At 43.9% G+C, this 17,312-nt stretch overlaps 1 protein-coding gene across 1 annotated transcript; it reads left to right on the forward strand.

The window, feature by feature from the left end:
- Nucleotides 1-381: 381 nt before the first annotated feature.
- Nucleotides 382-15,269, forward strand: TRA2B (transformer 2 beta homolog). The gene is made up of 9 exons (XM_057382245.1): nt 382-529; nt 6,719-6,852; nt 10,118-10,280; nt 10,533-10,721; nt 11,528-11,643; nt 12,209-12,292; nt 13,744-13,806; nt 14,266-14,339; nt 14,865-15,269. The coding sequence occupies exons 1-9, from the start codon at nt 494-496 to the stop codon at nt 14,873-14,875; spliced, it is 870 nt and encodes a 289-aa protein (XP_057238228.1). The 5' UTR covers nt 382-493; the 3' UTR covers nt 14,876-15,269.
- The last annotated feature ends 2,043 nt before the right edge of the window (nt 15,270-17,312 follow it).

Below are 17,312 nucleotides of genomic sequence, written 5' to 3' on the forward strand. Positions count from 1 at the left end.
CAACCCCATTTTTAAACTGTTTCCGCGGCCCGGAGAGGGCGAGGGCTGCGACTCACCTGAGGCGAGGGGGCGGGGCCGCACCTGAGGGGAAGGGGGCGTGGTCTGACGGGGGCGTGGCTTAGTGGGGCGGGCGCCTTGGCCGAACGAATGCCAATGGGAGGTGTGGCCTCAGAGGGGGCGTGGCACTCCGAGTGGGCGGGCTGAGGGGCGGGGTTTTGAGTGAGTGGGCTCTGTGGGCGTGGCCTCCATGTGGGCGTGGTCTTCGCCTCACGGGCGGCCTCAGCTCAGCGCGGGGGGCGTGGCCTTGTCGTCAGGGGCGGTGACGTGTTGGGCGTGGCTCAGCGGCGTGGGCGTGGCTTTCTCCTGAGGGGCGTGTCCTGCAGAGCGTGCGCGCGCGGCGCCGCGCTCTCGTCACTTCCCGCGCGGACAGCGCTGTCGCCGGGACGGTCGTGTCCGGTCGGGGTGGCGGCAGCGGGAGCGGCGAGACGAGACGATGAGCGACAGCGGGGAACAGAACTACGGCGAGCGGGTAATACACGGAGCCCGAGCGCGCTGCGCGGCCGGGCCCCCCCGCTCCCTCCCTTCCTCACACCCCCCATCTCCTTCGGGTGGCGCGGGCGCCCCCACGTTCCCCCGCGTCCCCCCGCGTCCCCTTTCGTGGGTGGCGATGCCCCCGCGGGAGCGGAGAGGCGGGTGAGGCGGCGCGGCGGGGCAATGGCGGAGGAGCCGCTCCCCGCGTGAGGCGCCCGGCGCCATCTTGGGCCGGGACCGCGCGCGCCCGGGAGGGACAAAATGGCGGCCCCGGAGCCCTCCCGGGGCTCTCGTCCTCCATCCCACCCCGTGGAAGCGGCATTCTGTTATTATTCTCTCTTCAGAGCTTCCTTGCAATCYATTCTTGAGTAACTCTCTAATTTAAACGTCTGTTCGCTGCCTCTCGCCAGTAATAATAAACTCTGCTCCTCGGGCCTGGCGTCTAGGTGGCTCGGGCTCTCCTCTAATTTAAACCTAATAGTCAGAGGCAACCCTTTCGCTTTGTAAACCTGCAGCTGATATTCTCTCAAGGCTCATACTTTCGGCWAGATCTCACTGTCCGGATGGATTTCTTACTAATGTCGAAATAGATGACTTGCTAAGCTTCACKTTTGTGATGCACATCTGTAGTTGCTTTTCATTTAGTGGCTCAACCTTGTTTGCCTTTAGTCTTTAATTAGGGTCAGTATTGTGTTTTGAGGTTTCTTCCAGCATAAATCGAATRTCTTGCTGCACTGTCGGAGGGAGTTGTGGAGATGATGAGTACCTAAATTTTAAACTGGAAGGGGCAAAAAATATTAGAGAACGCAGTAATTCTGAGCAGTGTCTTTCTTAGAATATGGCTTTATCTTATTAATCCACTATAACAAGCTGTAATACCTCAGTGTGTCTGCTTCAAGGTAGGTGTGATGAGAAAAATTTGGTCTCCAGGGGGCTAACAATGGGAATGAATGGTGAAAAACAGGGATTAAGGAATAGACTTGTGCCAGCCGCAGTGTCACCTTTTCATTGATATCTTCATTCACTCTGGAGTATTTCTAGTGAGGGAGTATTTTTTTCTCAAGGTGGATATTTGTGTGCTAATTTTTTTAAAGTTGATTTAATTGTTGTGCAAGTCAGACTGGAAGCCAATTTCGTCTTAGTAAAGTTTGCTAGGGTTGCATCGTGTTTTCAGTCAGAAAGAGTGGAAGTGTTAAACCWTTTATAGCAAAGTCATTGTTAAACACAGTTGTGCAGAGTATTGGGGCAGAAATTATTGTCTAGTGCTTCTTCATATTTTTAATTTTAAAAAATATAGTAAAGGATTTGCAGGCTGTCTTTGCCAGTACCTAAAATGAGTTATGCATGAACTTTCGTGGCTTTTAAATAGGTAAGTTATATGAAATGGACATGTTTGTAAAGCTGAAACCRTTGAGCTACACACCTGCTATTCCAGACTCGAGCTGGGATTAGTTTTCCTTACAATCTTGCCAGTGTTATTTATRGGYTTTCTTGCTTACTTAAGGCTTATGTTTTACTGAGTCAATGGCTTTTCTGCTTTTCCAAACTGAATTCTCTGCAGAGTAGAGTCGGTGTTTGGATAAATAATCTGCAATATGACTCTACAACTGTCTTAAACTSTTCCAAGTGCAGGCTGCCAGCAGGAATTGTGCTCCTGAAAATGTGTTCCTGCTCTCTGGCTTGTAGCAGTGTTCACACAGTCAGTCAGATCTGGSAATTCAATCAGCTGGATCTTGTTTTACTCCATTTCCAGCTGTATTGGTTTGCAGGCTTGACTGATTGAGTCCTCATGGCAGTTTTGGGGATGAAGAAGAAATTCCAGGTGCTTTTGCCAGGAATGGGACTTGTTTCAGCAGCTGCACAAACTTACACTGGCTTATGGCACTTGCAAAAGGAAGAATAAAAAGAAAAAAAATACCCACTTAAATTCTCTTTTTCAGCTTATTCTCCATAGTGGGATGGACTCTGGAAACTTTTTGAACTGAAGAAACAATAAATTACGAAGTGCTTCCAATACCTAAATACTGGAATATACTTGAGATACTGTCATTATGCTGCAATGCCACGGTTTTCCCACCTTATTTTGTTTTCATTGAAATTGTTCTCCCTGAAGTTCATGGGATTCAAGCATGGAGGGGTTTGAAAGCAAGTTCTTAAGGGCCAAATTAATGAGTCCTACCCTGTGAATTAATTACGGTAGTGATGGTTTGGTATGTGGTCAGAAGCTGCTCAGTRTGTGAGTTAGGGTGGGGATATTGGTTTGGTGGTTTTTTTTTTTAATCAGAGTGACTTGAATGGTATAAATGCTCAATTTACRGATTGCTTAGGATGTATTTAATACATGTATTTTCAAAAATAGTGATTTTTATTAGTAAATTGTTGGACAMGGGGGTCTGAGGAAGCAGTTTGAGAAGGTTAGAGAGATGAGCTGATCACTCAGTGACACCAAAGGGATGGACCATTCCCTGTGTTCCTCCCTCACCAGACGGCACTTGATGGGATCTCTTGGGGAGCTGATTCAGTGCCCAAAGTTGTCAGAAAATAATTTTAATTTTGCTGATGGATTAATTTCATGCCAGCTTGGGGCACTGGAGGAGCCCACAGGATCAGTGGCAGAGGTGGTGGGAGGAAGCTGTGGCCTGATTTTTCAAAACACAGTATTGTTTGTGTGTGAAGTTTGGAAACCTGTGGAAAGGGATGGTTCTGCCTTCCCTTGGAGTGAATCCCCAACTCCCCCAGCAGTGACCTGGTGTCCTTCAAGAGGGAAGAGAGGAAACAGCTATTCCTGGGGAATGTGGAGTCAGCACAGTGGCACCTTGAATAAATGGGCTGCAGGTTGKATAATGTGTCATGTGAGGCTGCACCTTTCCTTAGGAAAATAAATGGAAATACATAACTTTATAGGAGTTTAGGGTTATAAAAAACCTTAATACTTTCACTTTTCTGTGTCTTATATTACTGACTGAAGTCTGTAATTTCCATTCTTGTGAGGAAAAACTGGATCTCAGAAATGTGGAGAACTGTGGCCATCACCTACTTTACAGCTGCTTTTATCAGTGGAAACTTTCCTACCTGCTGCTCCCCGAATAATCCTGCTGTGTGACATTCCCTGCTCACAGAGTACACGGCAGTAACAGTATTTGTGAATGCTCTTAGAACTGTTGAAATCAACCCTGCAATATTAGGTTTTGTTTGAATGTGCTTAAGGTCTGGAAAGAACCATTTGGAATCCACAAGCCTGGACTTCAGGGCTTCCACCTGAAATCCAATACTGCCTGATGAAGGGGGAAGAACTGTTGATAAAGACCAAGGGATCTGGGGTGGGGTTTAAATTCACACTTGACAAACTTAAGATTGGTGGGGTTAAATGGTTATTAAATGGTTATTGATTAGTGAGCACCAGTCTGGATCTGCTGACCAGCAGTGCTGGAATATAGGCAGGATAAAGAAGGTTGTTTCTTCCCTCTTCCCCATGTCATGCCAGGAGTCCACTTTGCCATTTTTAAATAACTTCACAGAATGAAAGAGCAAAGAGTAGGAAAAGAAAATACAAAGGACAACAAAACTATATGGGGAAATGAGCTGTGGGAGTAACTGATGTGAATTCTCAAAGGTGTAAATTGAATTTGCATTGCTGTGGTCTCATGGTTCTTGGAACTTTGGATAGGGAGGATTTCCTGGGGCTTGGGGTGGAAAAGGGGCAACTTGGAAATTTTAGGGGTTATTACCAGTCCTGATGATATCCAGAGCAGGTGAGGTGCAATAAATTCCTTTAAGGCTGGAATAAAGAAGTGCCATAATCTTGTAAAATGTGGTGGACTGAAAGACGATCTGGAAAAAAATGAATGTTTAAGGACTGGAAAATGTGAAGTGTAAAGGAGCTGAATAAAAATAGGCCCAGCTGTTAATTGTTTGATTTAGGTAGATAGCTATCTTGAGCACTTTTTCTTCACAAGTTTCTGCTCAGCTGCTCAGTGTCTGGATTCCCCATCARCCTTAACATAATACAGCAAAGATTGCCCAAAAAAGGTACCAAATATATGAAGAACTTACCTGTTCTCTACTCATTTCTTCAAAGCTCTTTGGCTTCTAAAAGCTCTAAAAAGGATTTGGGGTGTATTTGTGGGCAAGATCCTCCCAACTGCTTCCCTCCTGACCTGTGTTTCTCCTGTCCTTTCCAGTCACAGGCCACCTGTGTTTGGGCACAGCTTCTTCTGTCTAGCCCAGATTATCTTTTTTGAATTGAAATAKTTTTCCTCAAGAACAGCTTTAATTGGTGTTCCAGTCCTTCTTCAATCTTGCTTTGTCTAACTTYATTAAAGAGCTGAGACTTCTTAGAGCAAAATTAATACATTAACTCAGAACTCATCTCTGTGGAGTGTTTTCTTTGGGAAGTAACAATTGATTTAGGTTAAAGTAGTTGATTGTAGTTTAAATTGCCCTTCTGTATTCCCCCTGCCCTTTGTAATGTTAGGGAAAGGTGTAGGTTTGGAATAAAACCTTAAGCATTGGGTGAAGAATATAGCCGTGACCAACTTCGTGCTGTTTCTGTTGCTCTTGGAATTGCAAACCTGCTTTATCCTGTAAGTCATATTTCTCCCTTGTATGGTAGGGAATTGCAAACAGGTAAAATTTGGTTTAAGTTGTATGGAAGTGGTTGAAATATGATTAAATTTCGGGTTAGCAAATGAATTTCTGAATGCTGAGTACAGGATTCCCATTAAGTTAGTGTTCAGGTTTAGGAGATGTTACAAMAATAAAACAAGGGAATTTTGCAAAAAATCTGTTACCCAGTGTCATTAGTGAGCATTTTTAATCAGAATTTACACTAAATTTAGGATTGTTTTTAGAGAGTAGTAGAATTCCGCTGAATTTTAAATTTTCTCTAATACCTTGAAATAAAGAATACTTTCTAGTGTGTTCARGTATCTAAGGTATATGACTGATGCTAAGCATTATACTGATAAAAATACGTAAGTTGAGGCTGCTAATTAGGTCATGTCACTACTGGAGAAGATTGCCAGTAAATAACAGAGCAGGTGGGGTGTTATTCCAGAGGAGGTAGGAGTGTGGGGCACACAAATGCAGGTTTGGTTGGGGGGGAAATTCAGATTTCTGTGGAAGCACGAAGCCTGCAGTGTAATCCCACTTGTGCAGGCAGCTGGGGATGTGTGCTCTTAAACCTTCACACCAGGGCTGCCTAACTGAAGGAGGAACCCAAAATTCAGGTAATTGTAGTTTATGGAGGGACCAACCACRTTGTGCTTTCTGCATTCAAAAGCAGATCTGTCAGTGGCTGCAACAGGATCTCACTGAAGTCACTCCTTGTTGATTTTGTCTCATTGTGTGGCTGATAGTGCAAATTATTTTGAGTTTCCTGGTGCTACAATTCCTTAGTAGGTACTCAGCTGATCCAGTTGCACTTGCTGTTAAATACAGGCATAAATAGCAAATTTAGCTACTTAGGGCTAAGTTAAACTGAGTTGACTGAACCTGTGATAAAATCGTAGGGCTTTGGTAGATTCAGTTCTTGAATTGCATTTATAGTAAAAGTCCACAACACTTTTTTTTTTCTAGTTTCAGTTTTGGCACTAGATTTTATCCTGGAGTTCTTAAATATTCTTCATCCTGTTCTTTTTCTATTAAGGTTAATGTTGAAGAAGGAAAATGCGGAAGTCGCCATTTGACAAGTTTTATAAATGAGAATTATTTGAAGCTCAGGAATAAGTGAAGCTGAAATTTGAAAAAAAAGAAAGTGAATGCATGCTAATTATCAGACCAGAAGTCCCACTTGTAGAATATTGAGCAATTTGTGTGAAGTGGGGAAGATGAAAGAAGTCAGAATTTGAAACGGAAGAATGAAGAAAAGGAATAAAAATGAAGTTAAGATAAGAAGTAATCTGGAATCTGAAAGCACTACGCTAAGTAATTACTAGTCTGTTTATGTGTCCCTGTATATTTTGCTAAACATGCATGCATTATCTGTTTAATAGCAAAAGTACATGCAGGGTAAAGAAGTGTCTTCCAGGGAAAAAAAAAAACCTCCTTAAAAATCTAGGCAGTGCTAATGCCGACTGCCCGGACACATAGCTATGAATATTTACCATTTATTTCACTGGAGCTTGTTTACAGCCCGTAGGTGAACAAGGAATTGTGTACAAATTAGGCTTTCAATATCTGCGTGCAGGAATCCCGTTCTGCTTCCAGAAGCGGAAGTGCTCATGGGTCTGGCAAGTCGGGGAGGCACACCCCTGCAAGATCTCGCTCTAAGGAGGATTCCAGGCGCTCCAGGTCAAAATCTAGATCCAGGTCTGAATCCAGGTGAGTTTGCTTCTTTTACCTCTTCCTCCTCCTCACAAGTCACATCATTATGTCAGAGGTGACACCCAGCTTAGCCAGTTGTTTCCATAGCGGATCTTCTGTGGACAAAGGGGTGTTTGTGGTTTCAGGACTGGGAAAGCCAAATTATATAAATATAGATATTTTTGCTGCTTCTTGCAAGAGTTAAGTCAGCTATCTGGTAGGTTTTTATCCCTGCTGATACACTTTACAGGTGCCTGCCTTTTATCTCTTGGAATATTGACTTGTTTCTGAGTACTAGGAATTTTAGGTCACATTCATGTATTATGTTTTCTCACTGGAAGCAGTGATGTTCCTGGAGTAGTGAATGCAAAGAAGCAGTAGAGATGAAAGTGGATTTCACAGTCAGACATTTTAAATACATTAATTTAACTTGAAAAGTAATAGGGTAGGAAGCTTTGAATATTAGACAGCTCTGCAAGTTCTCCAGAAAAATTGTGGAGAATTTGCTTACTGTATTTGTTACATGGCAGCACAAGTATCCACGTGTCTTTTGCACTGCATTACCTCTCCTGCCAAGTAAGCTGCGTGCAGGATCAGAATTCCTCTTAAAAGCATAGATAGTTGGGTGCTGCCTACAGAAATTAATGTGTTGATCATTTCTTTACTCATTTGTAGGCATTCAGGCTAAAAAAAGTGAGCTTTCAGCAGTGGTGTGTCCAGGTGAGCTGTTCACAGCGAGCTTTTTATGTGAACAAGCARTAAATTGCCAAAACCTGGAGGGCAGGCTGGAGGAAGATATTGTGCTGTCAGCAATCACCCACGATGGAAAACACTTTTAAATAATATGTTAAATGTTGCAAGATCAAAGTGAAAGGCTTTCATGAGAAGGAAGGTAGTTGGGAAGTTTTGACAGCAGAAGAATGAGGGCTTCTTTTTTTAAATTCAGGCACAGTGTCATATCATGCACCTGACAGTCCCTGTAGCGTAGGAAGAAATGTGTCAGATGAAATGAATAAATATTTGTTAGCGTAGTACCATGAGAAAGTGTGGATTTGGAGTGACCTGTGGAAGTGCCAGCATTGAGAAATGATGGGGTGGCTCAGGAAGGGTCCAGTCCCAGATCCTGCTCAGGGCACAGTCAGCTCCGAGCTCAGATCATGCTCTCAGGGCTTTGTGCACTTGGGGTTTGAAAACCTCAGGGGAGGGGGATGCAAAACACCACTGGGGAATCTTTTAATGTTCAAACAACAAAATGAGGACCCCACCCAGCATGTCCTTCTGTCCCTTAATCCATGACTGCACAGATTCCATGCTCTTTAAAGCAACATGTTTCCCACTTTGAAATAACCATAATACTGAGTACAAATGCACTTGTAGATTGTATACAATTCTGAAGAAGCAAATGCGAGATTRAGAATTTATGAGAGACCTGGCAATTCTTACTTTTGCAATAAACAGTCTTTAATACTGTGGCAATTTACTTTCTACTTTTTGATGATCAAAAAGTAGTTTATAATTAACACTGCTTCCTGAGCATTTAACAGCTGTCTTGAAGATGTCTATGGCTGGAAATAATAGAATTACATCCCCKAGTTAGTGTTGATTAGTAGATTTGGACAGAATTGTGTCGAGGCACATATTTAGAAACAACATACTTTAATCTCTCTCCAGTGCTGTCACACATTGGGATGTGATCATGGGCAGATCATTTAACTCTGGCTCTCCCCAGAGAAATAACCCTGTGATAACTTCTATATTTCTTGGTCGTTTCTGTTACAAATGTATTTTTGAGTTACCAGCTTTATAAATTAAACTTTGATTTGGGAACCAATCTGTGTCTTGGTGTTTTTATCAGTTGGGGTGTGGATGTACTTAATTTTAAAATCTACTTTTCTTGAAGTTTGTAGCTCCTGTCTTTGGCTGATACCATTCTGGTACTTGAAATCGGTTCTGTTTGCCTTTTTTTTTTCCCCCTATATCAGAGGCTGAAATGTGATTCTGTGCATGTGTGGAGCTTCTTTCTTTGTAATTGATATTATAATTTCTGTCTTTTTGCTGTTTTCCCAGCTTCAGAGAAGTTCTTTCATTTTTTATTTTGTTGCCAAAAATAATGTTTTCTTTATAAATACATAATTAGAAGTGCTGTAATGGGACATGTTGAATTAATTTCTCATGGACATGAATATGCATTTTAAGTTGAGCTKCTTTGCCTCATTCCTGATGAGATTGAAGGTGTTTCTTGAGGTAGATTGTACAGTTCAGCTGTCGGGTGACACTTTGTGAGAAATCTTGGAAGCAGCTGTTAAATGCTCAGGAGTTAAAGGTTCAGAGCTTCTTTCATACTGGTGGTGCTGGTGTGCAATTGGAAGGGTACATTTAAGGCACAAGAGCCTGAAAATCAGCCATTTCTGACTCRGATCTCTTGGCTGTTATACTGTTTATTGCACTTGTTAGCCTTGCAGGGGTACTTCTTTGGAGTGGTCTGGAGTGCAGGTTATGCAGTGCAGCCACCAGCACACCAAGATCAGACATAGTAACCCCGTGTAAGCCCAGCTTCTCTGCTAGGATTGGCTCTGTTGGGAAGAGCGAGCCTTTGGGAGAAGGGATTGAAGAGTTTCAGAGCCTCATGTCCACAGAGCTCATGCTGTAAGAAAACATTCCCGGTGAAAAAACTAGGGAGCAGTTGCACCTTTGCATAAATGCACTTAAAGTGTGAACATGTAAATATTCATGAAAAGCCAGTGCTAAATAACTGCTGGAAAATGAGCCAGCTCAGGCTTGGTTTCTTCAGATTGTGTTCAGCTCTGTTTCAGGGGCGTTTGCCAGATTTTAAAGATTGTATTTGCTTTTCAGTGTCACCCAAGGCAGCGCTAACAGTGTGCCCCCCTCCGTGGTGCATGCTTTGTATTAAAGCATATTTGCTGTTCCTTTTGATACCTGTGAAAAGAAAGCCACCCCACCAATTTTTACCTARACACTGTGCATATTCTGAGCACTAATGTGTCACACCAAGATAGCTTTGTTAAAGGAAGAGCTGACTGCAATCAAGTGCGCGTTCCTGATTTGCAGCAGGAATACCCTGAGAGCATCTGCAGTAATCTGACAGTAAAGATTGAGCACACAGTCCTTGAAAGTAGTGACTWCATTGATTATAGCTGAGGCATGTGGTACTGCAGGAATTTGGAAAATTATTACTTGCGCTCTTCGTGCCTATCTGATGGATTTCTGAAGGGTTAAACACCCAAGCAAGCCCAACACTCTAGCTTTCTCTTGTTTCCCTCAGGTCTAGGTCGAGGAGGAGTTCCCGCAGACACTACACCAGGTCCCGCTCCCGTTCCCGCTCGCACAGGAGATCCAGGAGTCGGTCGTACAGTCGGGATTACCGGCGACGGCACAGTCACAGCCATTCCCCCATGTCTACTCGGAGACGGCACATTGGAAACAGGGTACGTGTGTGGGGATGAGTCATGATCCTGAGTGCATCCTGGAATCCATCTCCATGCCCTGAGAAACGCAAAGGGGTTTTCTGAAAGGCTTATGTTCCTGTAGGTWTAATACATACTTTCTATTAGTGACTCAAATCTCAGCCCCATYTTTGTTGTTCATCTTGAAGCTTTGACATTCACAACTTGACAAATACCTTGCACTGCAAATAAACCCARTTTTATTCTCATTTCTACCTGTGTCCCTTCCTTTAGGCAAATCCTGACCCAAACTGTTGTCTCGGGGTGTTTGGGCTGAGTCTGTACACCACAGAACGAGACCTGCGAGAGGTTTTCTCCAAGTATGGGCCCATTGCCGACGTTTCCATCGTGTATGATCAGCAGTCACGGCGTTCCCGAGGATTCGCGTTTGTCTACTTCGAGAACGTCGAGGATGCAAAGGAAGTAGGTTGGGGTGCACTATGTATGCCATGATTGTTGGGCTCTGAGTTCCTGAGAATGTGTTCTGTCATGAGGTATAGCCTGGGGAAACTAGGAGCCTGAAAAATACCTGGAATCTCATAATCACAAAATTTGAGCTTGTGTGTGCTGCACAATAAATCAGGAATTCTGTGGTCACCCAGTAGAGAGTTCTACACTCGTGCCAGCCCTTGCAGAGCTGTGCGCTGGAACAAGTTACATTCTACATAAACTCTGCTCTTGAAAGTCTCCAGTCTTTAACTCATCTAGTATGAAGGCTTCTGTGTTGGGTTGGAGTTTGGGATGTAGGTGCTGGTACTTGGCAGGCAAAAAAAACACAAAACACAATCTTTGGGTTTTTTATTTGAGATTTACAACTGATACTCTATTAAAGGTTATGGTGGTTTGGAGGTTTTGTTTAAATACCTTAATGGTGTTCTTTTAACTTGTAAATGCTTAATGTTGTGTGTTGGAGTAGTTAACATCCATCCCTACCTGAGCATATTCAAAAGTTGCTCTTAATATCAGAGGCACTGACACAATTGCTCAGTGATGCTCCTTGTGGCATTTTGATGCTACAGGAGTCTTATTTTCAGTGGGTACTGGCACTTGAATTCAGCTGGCCTAGAGCTGGCCTTACAAATCGATTACGTTCACTGTAAGATGTGAGACTCAGACCTGCCTCCAAACTGAACCATTTTAGGACATTTTAACACTTAAAGYAGTGGTTAGAAATCTGTGTTGGTGCTGAAGTTCATACATACAGCTAATGCTGTCCTGTCACTCCTTAGGCAAAGGAACGTGCCAATGGAATGGAGCTGGATGGRAGAAGGATCCGGGTGGACTTCTCCATAACAAAAAGACCTCACACACCCACCCCTGGAATCTATATGGGAAGACCTACTTAGTAAGTTTTATCTATGGTTTTGGTTTTTTTTTTTTCCCAAACCAGTACAGGGTAGGATTCATTGTTTTGTACAAACTGTCCACTTTCCCCTTTGAGAGACCAATTTGCACACTACACTTTTTACTTCCAGTTGCTGAGTGTGAATTGTTTTCCCAGTTCATTTCCCAAGACTTTCAGTGTACTGGTGGTTGTGGTGATGTGTTRAGACTGCAGGTTATTTTTTTAATTAGAAAGTTAATTCAAAACGAGCTTTTTCAGAGTTAGGAGTGAATGAAGAGTTGTCACAGATGGAATTCCTTGTGTGTGTGTGATACCAAAAGGTTGAGGTTTATAATGGTTGAGGAAAATACCTGAATGTTCAAGCATTTAAAAAGCAGTTATTTAAGTAATTTTTTATTTTAAGTTCCCATCTGCCCTGGTGAGAAAACAGGAATGTTCACAGTCTTCCAACTGTGAGGATGGGAAGTAATACTATAACCGGGTTTAAATAGTGTGAATTTAACTGACTGCAGGCAAAATTAATGTTTTATATTTTGGTAAATGCAGTTCTTGTCCCTCCTTGCAGTGGCAGCTCACGACGACGAGATTACTATGACAGAGGCTATGAYAGAGGCTACGATGACCGTGACTATTACAGCAGGTCATACAGGTGAGCATATTTGGGATATTTGGCTGCTTTTTTAAACTCTGTTTTCTCATCTACCTGTGCAGGCATTAGGCAGTTCATCTCCCATAAYTATTCCAGAATATTTCTGCACTTGCTGTCATTCTGGAATTTTCCTGTGAAATCTTGACCARGATTAAAATTTGATTTGGTATTATAGGGTCAACTTACATTTTTAGCAGAGTGTAGTAAATGAAAAGTGGGAAGTTTCAGTGGTCCCCAGTATCTCTTGCTGGTAATTATGGCACCTCAAATGTGGTGGTCCCATTTTCCATCAAAATCCTTGTCCCTTGCAAAATCCTCACAATTTGTGGGACACTTATGTTGAACACAATGATCAGTTCATTTTTTCAGTCTGCATTACCAAACATTCCTGCAGTGGTAGAATTTGGTGTTGGGAGTTGTTGTATGAGGCCAAGTCTTCAGTGCTTATGTGGTGTCTTTTCATTCTGACAGTGACCAGTGGTTCTGTTCATTCTGAACATTACCTGAAGTTGTAACTGGGTCAGGAGTTGCAGCCTGTGGCAGTGATCTGCTCTAGTGGGAGGTGTCCCTGCCTGTGGCAGGGGTATCCCTGGGTGRTGTTTAAGGTCCCTTCAACCCAGAYCATTCTAGGATTCTCTGAATATGGAGCCACAAATTTCTTGTGTGTGGCTGCTTGAAAAATGTCATGGTCTGCTGCTTTCCCCTCGGGCAGACATTGGTTGAGGGAGAGGGAAGTATTGGGATGTTGTGAGTGCTTCCCTGAGGAAGGGAAGGTTGGAATTGTTCAAAATGCAGTGGAGCGTTGCATACCCCACCCTAGCAGTTCTATTGGTAACAATTCCTTTGCATTCCCTGCCCTCTGTGAAAATAAAGCCTTAAGGGAAATGCAATGTCATGGGAGTTGTTCTGTTAAAATTATAGTTTCCCCTTGTTGATGTGGGATGCTTATTTTTGCCTGAGAAAGCATCTGTAAATTAAAGAATAGCCTTTCAAAAAAAGCAATCCCAAAAAAACAACTGAAGAAGACTTTAAACTTCCTCTCCTCCTGATAATGCTTTGCTGATGTGAATCTGTGAGGTACCAGTCCAACTATTAGATCTTGTTTCTGTTCTCAATAAGAAGWTGTATCACAGTTCTTGTTTAAATGTGATTGTGAAATGTTAAAATGTCGGGGTTTTCCCTGCCTCCACCTTGCAATCAGTATTTTTCTCAGGATACTGAGTTGAGCTTGCTACTTGAAAATAATTAATAAGTAAAAGGGTTTTCCTTGAGTGGGTAAGTGTTTAAAAATTAACGTAAAGGAAGTAATTCRGTATCATCGAGTGTAGGAGCTAATGTTGTCTTATCTTCACGCCATTTTCTTGCTCTGATGATGGGGATTTTTCTTTGTACAGTGCACTTTTTGTTTATTTTTTAAATTCCTAAAAGTAATTCTKCTTTTGTTTTCACAGAGGAGGAGGTGGCGGCGGAGGAGGAGGCTGGAGAGCWGTTCAGGACAGGGATCAGTTTTACAGGTATGTCCTGGATTAGTGGAATCAGGCAAGGAAACACAAAACTTGGGATATCTGGATTGGAGGGGTTTGGGGGTGCCTGGCTGTAGCACTGACTGCAAGTCAAGGAAATCTTCACCTTGGACAAATAGTTCAGATTAAAAGTGAAGGTGGATTTGGGTTACCCTGCTTGTGTGGGATGYTCCTGGCTTCAGACTAAATTCACATGAAAAGCAGATTGTGAGTGCAGGAGCTTGTATTTGTTGTGTTAGTCAAAAATAATACTGGACCTGGTAACAAAAAAGAGATTTCAGATCTCTGCTTGGTTACCCAGTGGAAGTGTTGATCATCTCTTCCATGCTTTTTAGCTTTCCCAAGTGCATTCCTGAGGCCAGGATGAGGTTAGAGGTACCCACATAAAGCTGCTGCTGCTCAGCTGTGCATGTTTTAATGAAGGGATTGTTTGTGTCACCCCTGTCACAGGAGGAGGTCACCATCCCCCTACTACAGCCGAGGGGGCTACAGATCCCGGTCCAGATCCCGATCCTACTCACCTCGTAAGTACTCATGGATTTGTGGAATRGGTTGGGTTGGGAGGGACCTTAAAGCCCATCCCATTCCACCTCCTGCCATGGGCAGGGACACCTTCCATACACCAGGTTGCTCCAAGTCCCATCCAACCTGGCCTTACCTGGGCCTSGCCCAGTCACACAGCTCATCTCCCAAAAGGAAATTTCCCATTCCTTGAATTTCTTTTGAGCTTCTCTGTCCACCAAGATTGACTTTGGTGTGGCTGTTTCATTGATCCACAGTTCCTTTAATGCTTCATTGAGCAGCTGGAAACCTTGAGGACAGAGGAAATACTTAGTGTGGAAAAAACAAGTGAGATAACAGCCTGTGTTATGAGTCTGAGATCCTGTTTATTACTCCAGAACTCTSTTAGAACAGGAGTTTGGGAGTTGGGTTACCTCTAGGACATCAGGCTCAGATTTGATGCAGGTTTGAGGGGTGGCAGTGGGTTTAGCCAGAAATACCTTTATCCTTGTAGTCTGACTGGATTTTGTTGGGTTTTTGTCTTCCAGGTCGCTATTAAAGCATGACACATAGAGGAGTTTCTAGCTACAGCCTTTGAGTTGAAATTGCAAGTTTGTGGACAATATTTTTTTATTGTCTCTTCTGTTTAACCAAGTGACAGTGCCTAGTGAATTAGGTGACTTTTACACCTTTTATGAAGACAACTTCTGTGGTGTTCAGTGCTGTTTCATTCTGCGTATTTGTGTAGTTTGGTGCTTTGTTTCCAGTTGTGTTTTGAAAGGAGTACGTTTTGCATGTATTTTTTTAGTCTCCATTTTGACTCCTGAAAGGTTTCTATTGTAAAGACAAAAACTGTTGAGTTAGTTTTTTCTACTGATTCCAAGTTATTCCCAAAATCCAAACCTGTGTAAAATGCTTTCCAAAAGTGAAAAAATAAAATAAAAAGAAGTTTGTTTTTTTTTTTCCTTTTCCTACTTATTTTTGCCCAGAAAACAAAACCCCAAAGTTAGTCCCAGGGCATGTGCTGTCCCTTCCTTACAGGAAGAACTRGTCCTTTAGTGTCCCACAAGTAAATTGCATTTGAAGTGCTTCTCAAGTCCCATTTCTCACTTCTGCAATCAGCACTGAATCCCTGATTGCCTCTTGGATTTAAAAGATTTTGGGCCAGCACTTCATGGTGTATCTTATACCATGTAGTGAATTTATGCACTTGGATCTATGAACCACCTATTTTTTAATGTGTTGGAGGAGTTTGGTTTGTGGTGAGAAGGTGGGTTTTTTTGGAAATAAGAGAAATTTCTAGATTCAAAACTGGTGCCTTCTATGGATATAGGAAAGAAAGAAGGTTTGAGGAATGGTTTGCCATTTCTTGAAGGGACTGAGGGAACAGGCCCTGTCTGCTGCAGCTGCCTGGACAGGAGGTGGCCACCAGCAGCACACCAGGTGTTTTAGGGATTTACAAATTATCCAGGTATTGGTTAAAACTTTACTGTCCAAAGAGGACAGTGGGTCCATGGCAGTAATTATTTTTAATAGTCTGAGCAGTAACGGCCCATTGAAGGCTGAGTTGGTTGCTTCTGGTGACACATTTCTTGTAATATGTCACGTGGCTCCTAGGCTGAGTGTCCCAAATCCTTGTGCCAGGTCTGTGCTCGGTGTGAGCACTGCAGGCCAGAGTGAATTGTGGATCATGGAGTCAGTTAGTTTGGAAAAGCTCTCAAGGTTGAGTCTGTCTGTCTGTTCCCCAGCACTGCCAAGGCTGCCACTCACCCATGGCCCCAAGAGCCACATACACAGTGTTTTCAAACCCATGCAGGGATGGGGACTCCACCACCTCCCTCAGCAGCCCTTTCCGGTGCCTCAGCACCCTTTCCATGAAGAAATTCCTCCTGATGTCCAGCCTGCCCCTCTGGCACTGCTTGAGGCCCTTTCAGCCTGTCCTTTGTTCCCTGGGAGCAGAGCCCAACTCCCCCGGCTGTCCCCTCCTGTCAGGGAGTTGTGCAGAGCCACAAGGTCCCCCTTCAGCCTCCTTTGCTCCAGTCTGAGCCCCTTTCCCAGCTCCCTCAGCTGCTCCTGGTGCTCCAAACCCTTTCCCAACTCCGTTCCCTGCTCTGGATTTAATCCCATCCCTTAATGCCATTGTGGTGAGGACCCAGGGTGCTGGTAAGGCTCACATCCAGATGAAAATCCCACCACAGKTGCCAGAGGAAATGGATGTTGTGTCCATGAGAGGCAGCTTGCTCAGGTACACCCCAAAATGCACGTTAAAGCTGTTGTGGGGTTTGTGGAAGCAGCTGCTGCAGCTCTGCCGTGTGCAGAGCCTGTTGTCCAGCACTTCCTGCTGCTGAATCATTCCGAGGGCTCTCCGTGCAGGAAGAGCTCCAGYTCCAGTGCTTCCAGGGTGTCGTGTTGCCCTGTGGCAGGGCTGCTGTGGGATGCGATGTGCTGGAAACCACAGCTGCTGCTGGTGCTGTGCCAGCAGCGAGGCAGGAATGATCCATGGAAACGGGGAGCATCCCTGACCCTGGCATAGCTCCCGCCAGGGCAGCGAGGAATCCTCTGCTGGCTGCATGTGACAGGCTCTGCCCTTTCTGACCCCTTCCCATCAACAGCGGACAAACAAAAACCTTGGAAGCGCGTGGAGGGGAAAAAKGAAACCAGGAGCTGTTTGTGCTGCTGGTCTCTCCCTGAACGTGCAGGTGGAATTTCCTCTGGGGCAGTTTGAGCCTCTCCCAGTGCAGGGATGTTCCTGTTCCTGCACAGCCCTGTGGCATCTGGCATTCCCTGGGCACCAGGAGAGGCCCTGGAGGGATTGTGGAGCTGCAGGGAGATCCAATTGTGGCTGCAGTATACTYCTTGCACAAGCAGTGCAGCAGTTCTGTGCTCTCCATGGAATTCCATCACTCCTAAAAATCCCATTTTTCCTTSCAAATCCTTTCTTGGGGTTCAAGCGATTTATTTTGTGGTTCACATTCCAGCTCCAGCTGATCACACAC

Source organism: Malurus melanocephalus, unplaced genomic scaffold, assembly GCF_030028575.1.
Source record: "Malurus melanocephalus ecotype Western Australia unplaced genomic scaffold, MMel_1.1 scaffold_559, whole genome shotgun sequence".
Taxonomy (NCBI): Eukaryota; Metazoa; Chordata; class Aves; order Passeriformes; family Maluridae; genus Malurus; species Malurus melanocephalus.